At 41.4% G+C, this 17,356-nt stretch overlaps 2 protein-coding genes across 3 annotated transcripts; one reads left to right on the top strand and one right to left on the bottom strand.

Moving 5' to 3' along the window:
* Positions 1-2,857: 2,857 nt before the first annotated feature.
* Positions 2,858-8,135, top strand: yif1b (Yip1 interacting factor homolog B). 2 transcript variants are annotated; one of them, XM_083667415.1, is made up of 8 exons: positions 2,858-2,992; positions 5,093-5,313; positions 5,876-5,980; positions 6,175-6,253; positions 6,393-6,450; positions 6,584-6,739; positions 7,145-7,238; positions 7,421-8,135. In XM_083667415.1, exons 1-8 carry the CDS (start codon positions 2,956-2,958, stop codon positions 7,574-7,576), a joined length of 906 nt encoding a protein of 301 aa, XP_083523541.1. In that variant the 5' UTR covers positions 2,858-2,955; the 3' UTR covers positions 7,577-8,135. The 2 variants fall into 2 exon arrangements, with proteins under 2 accessions (XP_083523541.1, XP_083523540.1); XM_083667414.1 differs by having other exon boundaries at positions 2,858-3,001.
* Positions 8,136-13,887: 5,752 nt separating this feature from the next.
* LOC310801827 (mRNA decay activator protein ZFP36L1) lies at positions 13,888-16,893 on the bottom strand. The gene is made up of 2 exons (XM_083665988.1): positions 16,780-16,893; positions 13,888-16,407 (listed from the first exon to the last, which is right to left on the bottom strand). The coding sequence occupies exons 1-2, from the start codon at positions 16,831-16,833 to the stop codon at positions 15,274-15,276; spliced, it is 1,188 nt and encodes a 395-aa protein (XP_083522114.1). The 5' UTR covers positions 16,834-16,893; the 3' UTR covers positions 13,888-15,273.
* Positions 16,894-17,356: the final 463 nt, after the last annotated feature.

Below are 17,356 nucleotides of genomic sequence, written 5' to 3'. Positions count from 1 at the left end.
GTTCATTAGCCCCCAAAATGTAACATTATGCTACGCTGATAAGTGAGCTTTGAGTTTATAAATCTACCCAACCGTGGGGCACAGGATGCTGTGCACTGATGACAAGACAACATAATGTGCATGTGAGTGAATAACATGTGCTTAATGGACTGATTAATTTCGATATCTATGCCCTTCATGCAAGTTACATGACCATTTCATTGGGTTAGGGTTAGCCTACTGTAGTAGCCTAAACTGAAGTTACGAGGGTTTGATCAGCAGCGAATAACACATCCAGACCAGAGTGGTTGAAGCCTACTGATCATGGTTCTGAAATACACCGTTGTTAAATTGTATTAAGTGAATAGACCAACATTTAATCTATCTATTGTGAGACTGAGATTAATGTCATAGGCCTAGGCCAATTTCCGGTTCCACACACGACAGCAGCAGCAGAGCTCAAAGTAGAGAAGAAGCGGTATCTTGAATAGGACCAGGACATGCTATAAAATGCACGCTATGGATTACAGAATATATACAGTGAGGAATTTTCATTAAATCCAAAAGGAGTCTGGATTTTAGGTTATAACGGGATTGGGGGTAGATTGGGAATAGCCGATTATCTAGGACTGGAAAAAAAAAAAAAAATCCCCTCCCGTGCCATCCTCTCTGAAGGGCTAACATGGCTATGGTGTGACAGAGTAAGGCAGGCCAATGCAGTGCTTCTGTTTTTACTACTCAGCTACTACTCCTAGAGGAAACCCCTGTATGTAGTCCAGCCAGGGTGCAAATTGTGGCTGCTTTCAAATACTTTTAAAGATTTTTTCCTTACCTTGCGAGTTTTCCTTGACCTCATTTGAAAACAGAGTTCAAGGTATGGATTGGAGGAAAGGTCGCAAGGAAAGAGCAGCGCTAAAATGAATGCGACTGTCCTTGTTCACTTTTTAATGGATTTAGTAATTTACCAACATTTCTAATAACAACACAGTGATGCTACAGTGGGCATACAATTGGCTTAATAAACATGTAACGGAACATAACAGCAGTATTTTAACCTGTCAAAATGTGTAATTATCGGTGCAAGCATTGTGTGGCAAAATTTCCCCAAAAGCCTCTGCAAATGTTACATCCATGCAGCCTTGGTTTAAGGTGGTAGGAATGGATATTTGAAGCTCCTGCCTTTGTGTGTCCTTTATTTCGAACAGTCTTTATTATGGCTGCCAGTCATAAAGTTCCAGGTCAACTAGCAAGGCAGGAAGGTTCCTTCAGTTTATAAAGGTATCGACAAAGGGCAATCACCCCCTTCACTAAAGACAAAGAATTGGACATCAAGTACCAAGCTTTTCTGGATAAGATCTCTATAGTCATGCTGTGTGATACTGTAAGATAAGCAAGTCAAACCCAACATTTGCCTCTTGATTCAATTGATTTCAGTGTAACTCATCTCAACATTGTTGATTGCAGATGGGTAGATTTCTTCTTTCTGTGTCCTCCTATTGAACTCACAGGCAGCAACTCAACTCAAAATTAACTTAAGACAGTACTGCCCTCTGCTGGGTAAAACAGTTTGACACAAGACAGACATAACTTTATGTTGAGTTGATATGATCAGCAATTCTGGTTTCTAGAACAACTTTTGTTTGTATGAACGGACATCACATCTAGAGAATACTTTATTTGTCAAGCTTTCACACCTAGCTCGATTTGTGCGGACGTAACGACATTTTTGCTAAGTTCAGATCATTTGGACAGGTGTGAACACCCCATCTGCACCAAACAATCGGACTGTGGTTCGCCAACATTTTTTAGTCTCGGTCCTCTTCCAAGTGAACCGTGGTGCGGTTATTTTCGAGTGACAACACAACCCTACTTGGTCCGGCCTTTTCCCAGGAAAAAACACAAACACGATATGCATTACTGCTGCAAACATATGTTGTCGTTAGGAGAGCATAGCGTATGAATATCTGTTGGCAACACGTTTACGATTAATGCTGTAGAGAAACAGATTATTTACTGCACGCAGCCTGGACAAGCGCTGGCGCTCATATTCAGCTGCTTTTTCAATGGCTTTGTTGTTGATAAAAATGTTTTGAATAGAAACGAAAAGATCCCGACTCGCTAGGTTTTGGAACAACCCGGCAGATTCCTGTCCAATAAGTGAACGACCTGCGCGACCACATGGCTTCTGTTTACAAGTTCGGTTCGCTGGAGATTTGTGAAACCTAACCGAACCAAATAAAAAATGCAAGAAAATAATAATTGCAACCCTGATTCGGACATCGCAAACGAACCACAGGTGTGAAAGCACCCTTAATCAAAACCTAGATGTGAAGATGTGATCAGTCAACATTATTGTAATGAATAAAAAAAAAATGCTGGACATTCTGTGCATAATTGTAAAATGTGTCAGATGTATATGTAAATGTTTTTTTAAGGTACAGGATGCCTGATGAATAAACTGATATTTGAAATGTCATTACGTCTTATTATTTAGCCTAGCCTTCTGCTCAAGCATGATACACTGCCTAGTGCCTTCCTGAGGTGTAATCAAAACAATGACATTTAGAAGCTTTGCAGTTTTCTACAGTCAAAAATGATATACTGTAATCGTTTTTGTTGTTTAAAAAGTGCCCTAAAAAGTGCCCTTAAAATGAACATCCTTGCTGAGTGACATTGTTTTTTTTATCATACTAATCTAAAGATAACGGAGACAAGGACATAGCAGGAAACAAACCCTACCATACCCCCACACACACGCGCACACTCCCGTGGTTTCTATTGGTGGAGTGTCTAATTGGAACGCCTTCGCCTATTTTTTTTGAAGCTCTCATTGGCTGGATGTCACAAAAGCTTGACGGTACACTTTCTCGAACAAGAAAGCAGCAGGCTGCTATAACTTGAATGATTTTCTCTTCCTGGACCCTTTTTATATACTGAACACTACTGTGTTAGTTAGATAAATATATATTTGTTCAAATGGATTACACAGCAGCCCAAAGTGGGTTCAGACAGCGTAAGTTACGTATGTCAAATTTATCAAAATAATAGTCAATATTTCAATGTCGCTAACGAACGCTAGCCGGCATGCTAGCCTTGCTAGTTACTGATGCAGCTACCGGACTGTCTAACTGATCGCGCATGAAGCCCAAGTCATGCAACTCGTTAACGCTTGTTTTTCTAGCTAGTTGCGGAAGGGTGATCATATGTGTGGTTACCAATACAAGCTAATGAACGGGTTTAGCCGGAGGTTTGGTTAGCTACCTAGCTTCATTCAAGAACATTAGAATCAGTCAGCCTCCCCTTGTATATACATTTTACCAAAACAGTATGATCCTTCATGTTGTGAATCGTTAAGTGTTTTTTGTTAACATATTAACATTTTATCCAAAAAGTCGGATTTCGTGTACATAAGATAACAAGCACTGAGCAGAGCGGTGTCACTGTCACGCACTCGCAGCAACTTGAGTATTTACATGTAGTCTAAATGTACATTTACTTCTTCAAAGTTGTTTCACACAAATCTAAATAAGGTCGGAATTACAAGTAAAAGGCTTTGTAATGCGATCCTCTTTAGAGGATTATCTACACAGTGGACATTTATTTTAGCCATTGGTCAACATTTTTTTATTGAACACCCTACCAATTGTATCTGTGTGACGATACGCAAAGTGACCTATGCCAGGCCAGTCTCCTGCCCTCCTTGTTGGGCTACATTTACTAGTAGTACGTCGTTTGCTATGTCTAATCATGGCTGCGTCAGCCATTCATTGACCTGCCCTTAATGATCGTATATGGATCATAATATTGCACGGTATATCTAGCTGAGCAGTAATCTAAATTCTGAATCCTGCTAAATCGACCTCGTGTTATGTCAAACTGTAGTCGGTAAGATTATTTTTAGCTCAGCCTCCGCCCAGTGCCTGCTAGCCGATTCTTAAACCAGTGAAAGCAGAGACGCTTGTGGGCAATGTGGCACCATATAGAAATAGAATTAATACCTCGATGACAAGCTTCACAATGGCCTAGATGTAAAAAGGTGGCCTAAATAGGCTTTCTCAGTGCTGCATTTTGCAGTAGCTTGATGGTGGTTAAACTACATTTAAATCCTACTAGTGTTTCCTGTAATTAGCTGAGATTTTTTGCCATGTAGCGGTGTAGTAAATGACTGGCACTACACTAAAATAAAAACAAAAACCCATTGGAATTAAACTACTATTCCAGCCTTTGAACTTTAATTTCCCATCTTTTTCTTCTCTCACTGCCTCCGGTCTCCCCACGTTGCTCCACCTCACCGTTTTTCTTCTTTCCCAGCGATTTCAGAGCATTTCAGTCACATGCTTTGTGTCACATGTACTGGTCATCTTTCAGTAACTGTGTTGGATGTAGTTTAGATGTAGTGAACTCACTACAACTTCAAAGTAGCTTTAGTTCGACAAACTATTTTTCTCTCAAGGGTAGCTTTAATGTATTTCAACTTATTTCCTTGTACAATAATTGGTAATCTAGTTAAATACATTTTCAGAGAAGCTTCACCAACACTGGGCTTTCTCTTGAATTAGCAATTATATTTGCATCTGATGGCTGGCTAACTGCCTGGACTGCTCAGGAAACAGACCAGGGCGGTAGTTATCAAGCTTCTCACAGTAGGAAACAGCTCATAAATGCTGGAAAATGTTGAGTGATGCACATTAATAATTGTACACATTTGAATAATAGCTAGTTATCAAGATACTGATTCACACTATACAATTTCTCATAACTCAGTGAGTACTTAGGAGACCTCAAGAGGTGGTCCTATTCTTAATAATGGCCTACAGAGTATGTCAACTTTGCCATGTTATGTTCCATTTCATTGTTAGACTGCAACTGTTAATTGGAATAGATGCTACTTTTTTGGACATGGGTTTTTGCTATGGCTGATGAGTTCTATTGGTGCCTGAGTTCAATCTGAAGCTTGTTTAACCAGCTAGAATCAAAGTTAAATGATGGTTAGACTGCCTTATTTCACACTCCTCACTAACCATGCTGCACGGCTTGCTTCCACGGCACTTGCAGTACAGTTTTTGTTCCTCTCACTCTTCTAACCACTGACTATCCTCTCCTTGAATGACAGAGCCCAACATGAGGATGAGGAATATGGCCGTTGACGGGACAGACCCTGGCCAGCTGTTTGACGACACCAGCGCCGGGGCACAGCCGGCTGGGTACAGGGGGCAGGATGCCGGGCCCATGGGCTACCCCAGCCAGACCCTCCTATCAGACCCCATGTCCAACCTCGCCATGGCCTATGGGAGCAGCCTGGCCAGCCAGGGCAAAGAGATGGTGGACAAAAATGTAAGGTGCCTTGGAGGTGGTGATAGTAAAAAATGTTATAATGATGAGTGCTGGTTGCATTGTCAGTGGAGAGACAACCCATGTTTCAATGTGTCAGACATCATGCAAATGTGGTCACTTAACCACCTCTGTGACATATGATGTCCATGGATGAATGTCATTACTTTAGGTACAAATTATAATGTTAAAATACATACATACTTGGGAGAAATGTCCATATCACAATTGCATTCAATTGAAAAACCTGTTGTATTGATGTTATCCCTTAAAACGCCTTAAAGTAAACATTATATCACAAAACATTTTCACAAATTCAAATGTCTATATGCTAGATGTTTGAACTTGATGGAATTTTAGATGATGATTTACATATTGGTTTGGGAAAGCATGGATTGGTGATTGGGATATCAGGCTAATTCCATTTGTGTGTCTATCTATGGATTAAACCCAGACAAATGTTGTGAATTAAGCAACTGTACAAAGAGTATGAGAAGCCTATTTGGTGGCTGTATTTAATTAACTTCATAATGTTTTCTTAATGTTTTGTATATTGAATCTACAGTTGGATCGCTTCATCCCCATCTCCAAGCTGAAGTATTACTTTGCGGTGGACACTGTTTACGTGGGGAAGAAACTGGGCCTGCTAGTGTTCCCCTACATGCACGAGGTACCACTGCTGTGTCATGTGTCGTCATGGTCACCCATCTGTTTTTTGCATTGTGTTGAATACATAATGCTCGTAGAGCTATTTTACCAACCAGTATCATTGCCTGATTATCATATACAACATCTGTTATTATGCCTGAGGATTGCAATCACAGAAATATAGACATTGCTTCTTTTTTTTTTGCTTTTGTTTAGAGCTGGGAGGTGAGCTATCAGCAGGATACGCCAGTGGCACCACGTTTTGACATCAATGCCCCTGACTTGTACATTCCAGGTAATGTTTGGTCAAGACTTCTAGCTTCACTACAAAAAAAAAAAAAATGAATCTGACCAACTCTCATTGTCCTTGTGTAACTATCAACTGTAACCAAATAACGGCATCTGAATAGTCTCACTTCTGCTTTCCCTGACAGCAATGGGTTTCATCACATACGTCCTGGTGGCGGGGTTAGCACTGGGAACGCAGAACAGGTAAAGGCACCGACGCATTAATCTCTGCCTGGAGGATTTACTGCACATCTACAGAGTAGATACTGTATATCCTGTAATCTGTCTCCATCCTAACCCCAGCCTCTCTCTCTCTTTATGTCTTCCCTCCCTTCAGGTTTTCCCCTGAGATCTTAGGCATGCAAGCCAGCTCTGCCCTGGTGTGGCTCATCATGGAGGTGCTGGCCGTTCTCCTCAGCCTCTACCTGGTCACCGTCAACACAGACCTCACCACCATAGACCTGGTTGCTTTCTCCGGATACAAATATGTTGGGTAAAGATGAGATCTCTCTTGGTATTGGTATTACACACACATAGTTTTAGATTTTCTGTCTTTCCAATAGCCTTAAAGCAATCCAGAATTGCTGACGCAGCGAAGTGGCTGTCCTGCCACTGTAGGTGAACAACAAGGAAAATATGGCTTCAGTAAAAGTAACCACAGAGACAGTTTAGCTGTGCGACTGCCCTTGAAAGTTTCGTTTTATGGCGAAGCCCCAAGTGGCGGGACAGCCAATTTGACGTTTCGCCAATTCCGGAATTGTGGCTTTAAGGAATAATGCCCTCTGAGATGGAAAAATAAAGAAGACTGATTTCTCCAGCACAGGGAGATTCTACTTTATTGAACTCTACTTTCTATTCTACTCGATTGAACTATGGTTGATTACCTTCTGTCTTGTAGGATGATTGTGGGGGTCGTGGCAGGGTTACTCTTTGGCCGGACAGGATATTACCTTACGTTGCTGTGGTGCTGCGTATCTATCTTTGTCTTCATGGTGAGTAGCAGGCGTGGCTGAATCCATGGTGATTTGCCTAATGTCTATTTTACCTAATATCATTCATGGCACATCCTTTGCAAATCACGTTTTTTAGGCGAGTGCTCCCTCTGTTTTTATTGAACTCTGAGGACTCATGAGCTTGACTTTTGATCCCTCTACCTGTTCCCTTTCCTCCTCAGATCCGCACGTTGAGACTGAAGCTCCTGTCAGAGGCAGCAGCAGAGGGCGTGTTGGTCCGTGGGGCGAGGAACCAGCTGAGGATGTACCTGACCATGTCCATCGCAGCTGCCCAGCCCATAGTCATGTACTGGCTTACCTTTCACCTCGTCAGATAAGGCCAGCAGCCATCCAGGGGTGCATCTTACAAGACACTACCTCTCATGGAAAAAAGACTGTCCACTTCATCCAACCCCTCCTTCTTTCCCCAACTATTACTGTGGAGCTGGGGCACACTTGCACGGATAAAAACAAATAAAACTACACAAAAAAGGCATTGTAGGACAAGCGTTGCCAAGTCGCACATCACTAACGTAACGTAACAGCAGTGTCTTTTGTATTGTTGTTTTTTTATGTAAATGCCTAGAAATGATTCTGATGATGATGAACTGGCTTTTCATGTTTTGTATTCTGTATAATTGTTTTGTCGATTATGTTTTCTACCATTTGTGAAGATTTTTTGTGAACATTTGTCCTCAGAAGCATTGACTGAGCCAAGGATAGAAGCACAGCTATTGTTTGCCTATACCGTCCAGTCAACAAGTCTTTATAGATGTGTGTATTGTCCACCTGTGATTTTAACTAAAATGCTTATTTTTTTGTACATCGTCGTAAAAAATATTTGTCTCGCAAACTGAAGCCTACGCATAGGTATATAATTAAACAATATCATTGCCATTCTGAATTATTAAATGAACAGCTGATATTCACTTAAACAAGTTTGACATTAGTAAAAGGGAAGAAATGTAACAGTTAAGGTTATTTTAAACTTGACATCATTTTCCTTTTGAGACATAGATACATGTAGAGTAGGAAAAAGACGCTCCCGCACACCGTCTCTGCTTGCAAGTGTAATACGTTTTAATAGTTGCAACGTTTCAGTCAGAGACCTTCATCAGGCAGGGACTTAGGTACATTAAATATGACAGAAACTGCCATGCATAAATTGCTTTTTATTACTATTTACTATCTACATTTTCAAATCAACATAATCGACGGAAGAAATTATTTATAACTTGGAAGGTAAGGAACATTTTGTCTTTATGTACTACAGATAAAAGTAAAGAATTGTTTGTTCTGAAAGTGAATGCTTTCCAGTGCTCTTCAAATAGAATGGAATATGGAAATTATTTGTCACTGATCCTGTGGACAAACTCAACAAACTAATAAATAAACTGAAGTTTGTGTACAGATTTGTTGTGGTGTACTTTGGCTGAGATAAACCTGTCTCATGACCTGACTGACTCATGAGATTATTGATTACCAAGGGATCTTTATTAATTCTAAGGGCTCTATTTTAACAGGTTGTGTCTCAAGTGTAAGTGCTATTTTCAAGGCCAGAGTTTTTCAGCGCAGCTGATGGCACTTAAAAATTGGTGAAACCAATATATCTCTTGGCGTGTAGAGCCAAAAGAACAAAATATGCTTCACTGTCCCATTACTTACACAGGGCACTAACCCTGTTCGCAATTATACTCTTGATTAGGCTTCTTCTCGTTTCGGCTATTGCAGTAAGGGGGCTAACTTAATACATTCATCATTTATCTTGAATAGATCATTCTTGACAGCAAAGGACATAGCTAAAACTAATGAAATGGGGTTATCTGACCATGGCATTGGTGTTCTGTTTCTACATGACTATTCCAACTGGTTAGACACACTGGCTGAGTCTGGGTTAGGGGACACAACTGGATGTTTGTACTTGCTATTGTGATAGTTTTCCCCACAAGTGTGAGGCTTTATTCTCCTCTGTGAAGCCGTTATTAGCTAGCTTACCCTTTGTGAACTAGCAAGCGAGTATTGTTTTTTTTCCTCCCTTTGAGCCCAGGGGAAATGTTTTTGCTAGCACCCCTTAATTTCCTGCCTGGGTTCTGACTCCCAATTGGAGCTACGCCTTGCAGTAATTCGCTAAAATTAAATGATGACAGATACTTTACTCAGTAAGGTCACTCCCATAACATTCTGTTACCACTCTCACTAAGGCCAACTTTGAGTGGTTGATATTCCAGGCTTTTTGAGAGCTGGGCAAGATCTGGCAGCACATCAGCCTGCACATCAGCCTGACGCCACACAGCGGTGTGTAGCACAGAATGCGTACAGGCCCTTGGCTACTGGGCACCTATTGACCTCTGTCTCCTCAGCCAAGGCAGCCAGGACTGCATTGAGGTTGATTAATGGCCAGGTGTTGAGACAGCCAGCTCGGGTCCTTCACTTCCTGAAAAATATTTCATTGTGTGGTCATGAGATGAAAGCACAATAACATTCATAACACAGTAGGTACCTCTGTAGTACATAAGTATAATCGCCAGAAAAGCTATGGGATAACAAAGTATATTTTTCTCTGATGCATTATATCACCTTCACTTTTAAGTCCAAGGACTCTGCCGCAGCCTTCAGAACAGCCGTTCTGTTGGCGCTGTTGCGAAAGTAGAGATGGAGCTGCTGCAAGCTGGTCCCTGAATGCAGCCATGTAGGGAATCGCGGATGAGGCATCCCTACCCGACAGGGCCAGGCGGTGGGCAGCACAAGCAACGGACACAATCCAGGGGAAGGCATCCTGCAGCTGCTTGGCTACACCATTCACCCTGTTTCAAGAACAAAATAAATGGTATCAGATCTTGACATGCAGTAAAAGCCCTAACCCAATTCATTCTACTAGTTCTTGTTATGTGCTCACTCATTACTGCAGCTCCATCTGTCCCTACTCCACAGAGCTTCTGGGTTGAGACGCACTGCTTTTCAGGACGTCTTGGATGGCTGCCACGATGGTACACACCTCCCCATCTGGAACACTAACCAGGTCCAGGATACACTGGAAAATCATTATAATGACATTATAAATAAAATAAAAAATTCAACATCTGATGAGTAGAGTCTTCGCTGGTATTTTGCCCTACACCACATGTTGATGTGCAGCTGTTCATGTGTTCAAAGCAAACAACTGAACCCTCTGAAAATGTGTCTTACCATGATCCTGATCATCATGAAAAAGATCAATACTTTGAGAGTTCAAGTATTTCAGGCTCATTAGGTGGACTGAATGGTCCATCAGTAGCAGAGTGCTGCTCTGGCAAAACATTGGGGTCTCCTGTCTCAGCTTGTGGACTCTGAATTTGGTAAAGGTCTGCCATGTAGAGCTGGATGGGAGTAGCATTTAGTTCTGTAGATATCGAATGGTGGTTGTGTGCAGCTTTAAATTCATCTGGTGTTCTATTGATCCTTGGGAGGTAAATGTAATGAAGACAGAATATGTCTGTTTTGTTGTTTGGGTCCAACAGGCGCCTTGACTCCAAATCATCAAATACAGGGCCATAAACATGTCTACAATGTTGGTTTAAGTCTAAAATGCTATATTTGCTGATTATGGACAGAGATTCCAGTGAGCACAGGAATTCTAAAATGGAGCCCAGATTCTAAAATGTTCTCCCCCAAGATCTGTTCTTACATGCAGTGGTCTGCCAAACTCCTCCACTGTATGTAGGTATTCTGCTTTCGCTGTTTCAGCTCTGTTATTGTATGAGCACTTCAGGAAAAGGACCACCCTGCTGTATCCATTGATTGCATACAACAAGCTTCCACCTGATCAATTTATGATTGCAATCAATTGCCAAATGTACTGCGGACTGTGGACACATAGTTTTAGATTCACATAATGCTAGAATGACCCCGTCTGATCCAGGATGCAAAGTAATTAATCCCTGCACCTTCTGACATTTGGTTGCTTTCAAATTAGAATTTGTGCCTTTAATGATATTGGCTACCTTTCCAGCATCAGGTGATTTTTTTTCTTTTTAGTCAAAAGAAAAGTTCCAGTGACCTCGTGTGGTTAGAAAGGAATATTGCATGAGATATTGATCCTAGCAAATTCCCCACAGACAGAGGTGTAATAATTATGGGAGTGTTGCTGGTTTTGGATATAACGGAAAACCATGTGGGATAAAATATGTGGCATATGTGAACATAGGAGACACTAACTGTGTTTGAGTGGAGAGCTACATAGACAGAGCTTGTGTTTCCTTTTCAAACAAAACGCATAGGGTCAAAATGTCTTGGCCTCATTTCTTAGACATGTTGTTTCCGACAAAAACAGTTATGTCTACCCTGTAGATTCCCGCTACTTTTCATCAAGGCTTTTGGAAATGCCAACGAGTTTGGTGTGCACAAATGCAATACGCCTATGTACATGCACTGCGAAAGTTTAATGACTCTATAGGACCAATCAAAACCATTAAAAACGTCCATTAGTATTAACATGTCTGGAAAAAACTAATATCTCCATGGCTCCCCTAAGAAATCCATACAGTAATAGGCTACTATTTAGGAGGACATAGGGAGATAAGAGCACAGACACCCTTCTCCCAACTTCGGCAATGCTCCACACCAAAATTCAGTTTGTCAGAAATATAGGCCTACTGTAATGCATGCACAATACCCAAACCGACCTTGGCCATATTAATTATACGAAATTCGATAACATAATTTTTTGAACACAATTAGTTTTGGAGCAGAAGGACCAGAATAATAGGGCAACATTATAACGTTGTATCCTAATCAAAATATTTCCTGTTACCCTATTGAAAATGCATTTTGACAACATAAATGTAGGCTATAGTTCCTTTGATCAATGCCTTTCACAAAATAATGTGGTTGTCTTCTTAGGAATTTATTGTGCTGTAACAAAATTACCTTAGCTGATTGTTAAAATATGAAACAAATACATCAGTCTATAATATAACAAAGCCTTGTAGGCACAGCAGAGGCTCTGCTCTGACCGGTTGGAGGAATATTTAACATTGGGGCCATGACCGAATGCTCCTACTGCGACCTATTTAGTAGCCATTTTTAGTATGCAAGATAAGAATGTTTTTCAGTATGTGAAATTTAGGAAGATGAAGTATTCTTAAAATGCCAGGAGGTCGTACTAGATTCACCTTTCCATGTAGTATGAATTCACTGCACACTACTCAGGAAGTAAATTACGATTTAAGTCCCACAATTCACTGGAGCAGGGTAAAGGGGGCAGGCTGTATAGAAATGTAACCATTAACTGTGAACCACATGGCTGAACTACGGATGGCGATTTCGAAAAAAAAATTACGTAGTATATACTTTCAGTAATCAGTAGGCAGTATGAACGTTCGGTCACGGCCTTACATTTCATCAGACTGAAATTTCAAGGTGATATATCGATGAATGTAGAAATAAGTATAATTTTAAAATTCCTGAAAAGTTGTACAGACTAATAACCACTTGGTGGCAGCACCTCTGCAATAACCTGCGGGTTGCTCAAACAAGTAACTCCATCCCCTTGGAGGTGTCATACTATCATGAAGATCACAAGTCCACCGAAGAGTTAGGAATAGCCACATAGGTCAATATGTTATCAATACATTTACAAATATGTTTGTAATGCATTGTCTCAGAGTCTGTTGATAAGAGCAGTGTACTTGAGCCCCCTGACTGTAGCTCATGTCTCCCATGGATGAGACTATGGGTTGGTGCTCCTGGCAGCCTCAGTTACTGTCACACACACACATACACACACACACACCACACACACACACCATGCATGCACGCACGCACGCACACACACACACACACACCATGCATGCATGCACGCACGCACGCACGCACGCACGCACACACACACACATAGTCTCTCTCTCCTTTCTCCCAATCTCTCCATGTCCTAATAAACAGTTGGAAACACATTCAACTGAAAGCCTCTATCTACCGCCCCCTCCCCCTTCTCGGATTTCCCAATAAATCTGCTCCGTGGACTCCTCAATGGACTTGCAAATCACCCTCCCCTGCTACACCCATTTCCATTGGCCACATTAGCATACAGATGTTGCTAAGAAAGAGAGAGCAGACTCACAAAAGGCCTGCACTGCGAGGAGTGTCCCTCACAGCATCCCCCCGCACCACGACCCCTCTCCAGATTTCAAAAGAATGGCCAATAGCCATTGTCTAGGATTATTCAGCAGTGGTCTGCTACCACCAGAAAGCCTAGAACAAAGCCAAACAATACACACACACACACACACACACACACACACACACACACACACACACACAAAACCCAACTTCTGTTCCCTTCTGTCTTTGTGTGTGTGTGTGAGTGAGTGAGAGAGAGAAAGAGAGAAAGAAAGGAGAGAGGAAGAGACACCAAAGAGAATAAGTTGAAGTACAAGTATCATATTCATGTGAGCCAGATACATTTGTTATAAGATGATTATAAGATGCTTCTCATGTACTTACAAAACCTAATTCATTCAAATTGATCTCTAAGGAGTAATACGACTAGGGCACTGTTTCCTTTGTGGGTAAGAAGTAAGTGATAGTGAGTGTTATTTTCAAAAAAGTTTTATTTTGAATCAAACATGTGAAAATATATTATAAAATAAAAAACAGAGATTTATATCCCGTGGAATGTAAACAAGACACTTAAATTATATAGGAACCAACATAATATAAAACCAACACAATATAGTTTTTGCTTTGAAAAACAAAATAAATATGTTTTAAGTTAACAAAATGCAAAGCCTTTGTTTGTTTTTCAGTCACAGTTAAGGCAAAAAGCAAAGACAATCACAGTCCTTTCTTGCTGAAGACGAACTACAGAATAAGCTCTTGGTTCACAAAAGACAAGTTCATTGTATGTTGAAAGATAAAAACATACAGTACCTAGTAATTTGTTGATTTTACATGTATGCCTCCTTGTCTAAAAGTTAGCGTGCAAAAGACCAAGATGTTGATGTAGCCCATATTACTCATTACCCATTGTTTCAACAAAAAACAACAACCAAAAACTAAACAACCCTCAATTGTGTGCCTGTGTAACCTTACATCACAAACCATGTAGAATCCAAATAAACAGTAGACTGTCACCAAAGTGGGTTGAAGGAGGCACATAATGGTTATCACCAACACTTTCAGTCAGCAACAGTGGAGTAATGTTTAAAAGACATTGAACCGTGACATGAATATTTGTTTGGGTAACTTGGGTTAGAACATACGACAGACCCACCACAGTGTACACACTGTGTCAACTGACTCATTATGACCAGTGAGAGCAATGACTTAGTATTAGTATTGCTTTCACTCGTATAACTTGATGGTGTGGCCAACATGTGTCTGCCCTCCAGGAGTCAAAGTTCAGTTTTTCAACGTGAAGCAATACAAATAGCTCAAACAAAGCAGACAAGGAGGACTGAATAAAGCATATTCTTCAGCATCATATACAAAATGCATAACACAATCATAAACAAACTGGAAAACATAATAAACATAATAAATAAATCTCAAAAAGGGTTAGACTACATGGTAATACTGTCAATTAGGTGCCTTTACTAAAGGCTACACTTTGCTTACAGTACATTTTGGGATAAGTTTATTTAAACACCTACTCTGCCTACAAGACAAGATCTCCTATGTTCAGCTTTGGTTATACACTAGAGGGTAAGTATTGGAAGAACCAAGTCTTGGAAGAAGTTGGAACAAGTTGTGTTACACATGCATACAATGTGTCACATAATCACATTCAGTTGTGATTTTGATGTTAGTCCCATAACTGTATTGTTTTCTTTTTCAAAATGGGTTCAGAAACTTCCTCAACAGAACTTTCATTAAAGACACCATGGAATATGTAAAGCTAGGTGAAGTACCCATAACAGCTAAAACGGGTATACAACAGTATACATGGGCGTTATGATATTTAAAAACGTTCTGCTATAACTTTACAACATAGAGCAGAGGTACATCTGCTTGGATGAGAATGCAATATGCACATTTATGTTACATTTGAGTTAAAAGTTTAGTCGTCTGAAACAGAAAGTCGGCTAAAGATAGGGAGACGTCTGCCCTCAAAGTTAGGGGACTCACAACCACTCATACTGCTAGAGCTGGTGTAGCCCTCTTGGTCTGAGAGAGAGTCGGCGGAAGCACAACGCTGCAGGGCAGGCAGGCCCGTGAAAGAGAAGGCATTGCGATGGAAGTTCTGTGCGACTGCCTTTTGCGCACAGACAGTTTGGCACTTGGAGTCCGTGATGGTGAAAAAGCGAGGGTTACCGTTGATTTGATCTTTACCGAGGTCCGCAGAGAACGGGTAGGTGTGCTTCAGCATTCCGGATTCGGGAAACATTGGGGATAGTAATTCTGGGCTACCTGTGGAGGGCGGGGGTGACACCGAGGAAGCCCTGGAGAACATCAGGGGTTCTAGGACGGGTTGGAAACCGGCCAGCGTTTGGGCAGAGGAGAAACCGGCGAAACTGATACTCTGACGCAGCAACTGTGGGCGTTCTCTCATCTTCTGTCGCTGGGGTGGCGCTCCGCCTGTGGTACCCTCCACCTCGTGGACGAAGTGACAGCGTGCGCCATAAGGGCAGAAGCCTATGGTGTGGAAAGTGCGGCAGGGCTCGGTTTTGTACTTGGGGTGTCTGCTCAGGCCTCGCATCTCATCCATACCGTGCGCAAACTGACACTTGGCTCCATATTTACAGGTGCCATTCTCCTCGTAAGTACGGCACAACTCGGTTTTATACCGGGTGGAGATAGGCGGACTGGAGACCAGGGACTTTGGAGGTGAGAGGGAGCTGGTGCTGATACTTAAACCTGGTGGGGGCATCAGCGGAGGGGTGGTGGGAAGCTGCTGCTCGCCGGACCCGTGACTACTAACATGGCCTTCTATCATGCTCACCGAACGGTCCACACGGAATGGGATGTGGTTGAGAGAGGAGCGGGGCAGCTGCTGATGCTCCCGGCTCCACTGCTGAGTGCCGGTGTTCAGTGCCCAGCTCGCAGGCTCGCTGATAGGGTCCACACTGCCGCTATTGAATTTCGAGTTGGGCAGAGTGACCGGGCATAGTGAGTGTCTGCGCTGAAATCCCACGACGCGCTGCTGGTGCGTGGTGGCTGGTAAGCCATCTGTCATTTCCAGACCACGGAAATTCTGTCACACAAGAAACAGACGAGAAAGTCACATTCCAAGATCAGTGAAATAAGCCAATAAACTATAACAAGGCCAGTAAAATAAATACATAAATAAATCGATACTGAATCAAGGTTTGGGAGTTAAATTATGCTATTTCCCATTTTCCAAGATAAAGTTTGTTATAATGAAGGCTGGATGAAATACGTGTATAAAGTTTAAATATAACTTAGAATGAATTCGTTTATTACTATTCAAATTGATTTAGTAAAGCTTTGACACATAAAAACGGACATGATTGAGTGTTATACATTTACATATTTAAAAACAGAAAGAAACCCCAGTAGTAGACCCAGAATAACCCTGTGAATAAGATTCAAAAGTTGTTCTCACCTTGCAGAACTCATCATCCAGCTCCAAAAACGGTGTTAGGAAGTCGGAAGGCATTGTATTGATGCCTCGGGTATGTATCCCACTACACAGTAGAGAGTGTTGGTGTCTAGAGATGTTCAAGTGAAACGCTTTTAAAGTTTGTCAACCATCTGCTGGAATCTCAATAAGTAGTTTGGCAAGTCTGACTCCGCCCATATTTGTGTGACAAGGCGTGTCTTCCATTGAGATGACGCCCCTTGTGCTTTAGTAGTAGTTTAGGATTTCAATTGAGTCCCCCCACATTCATTTTGGAACTTTGGTATCTAACAGTTTGTGAAAAGTCACACCAAACAACTTAAACACTTCAACTTCTAAAACATATCATAGTTTAACTCATAGTTGCTCTTTTGGAGGAGGTTTCGACATTTTACTTTCAGGAGCTGAGTTAGGTAGAGAGAGGGTATAGGCTACTTTATTTTTTTCTTGGTGGTGGTTGTCATAGTGGTGTTTTCTATTACAGATGTGTTCATGATAAGCATACGTTTTTGTAAATCTCCAATTGTGTTATGCACATTACTGTGTGTTCAGTAACACTCCA

This window comes from Argentina silus, assembly GCF_951799395.1.
Source record: "Argentina silus genome assembly, chromosome: 3".
Classification (NCBI taxonomy): domain Eukaryota; kingdom Metazoa; phylum Chordata; class Actinopteri; order Argentiniformes; family Argentinidae; genus Argentina; species Argentina silus.
The sequence above is the reverse complement of the archived record's forward strand: the minus strand, read 5'-3'. Positions and strand labels throughout refer to the sequence as shown.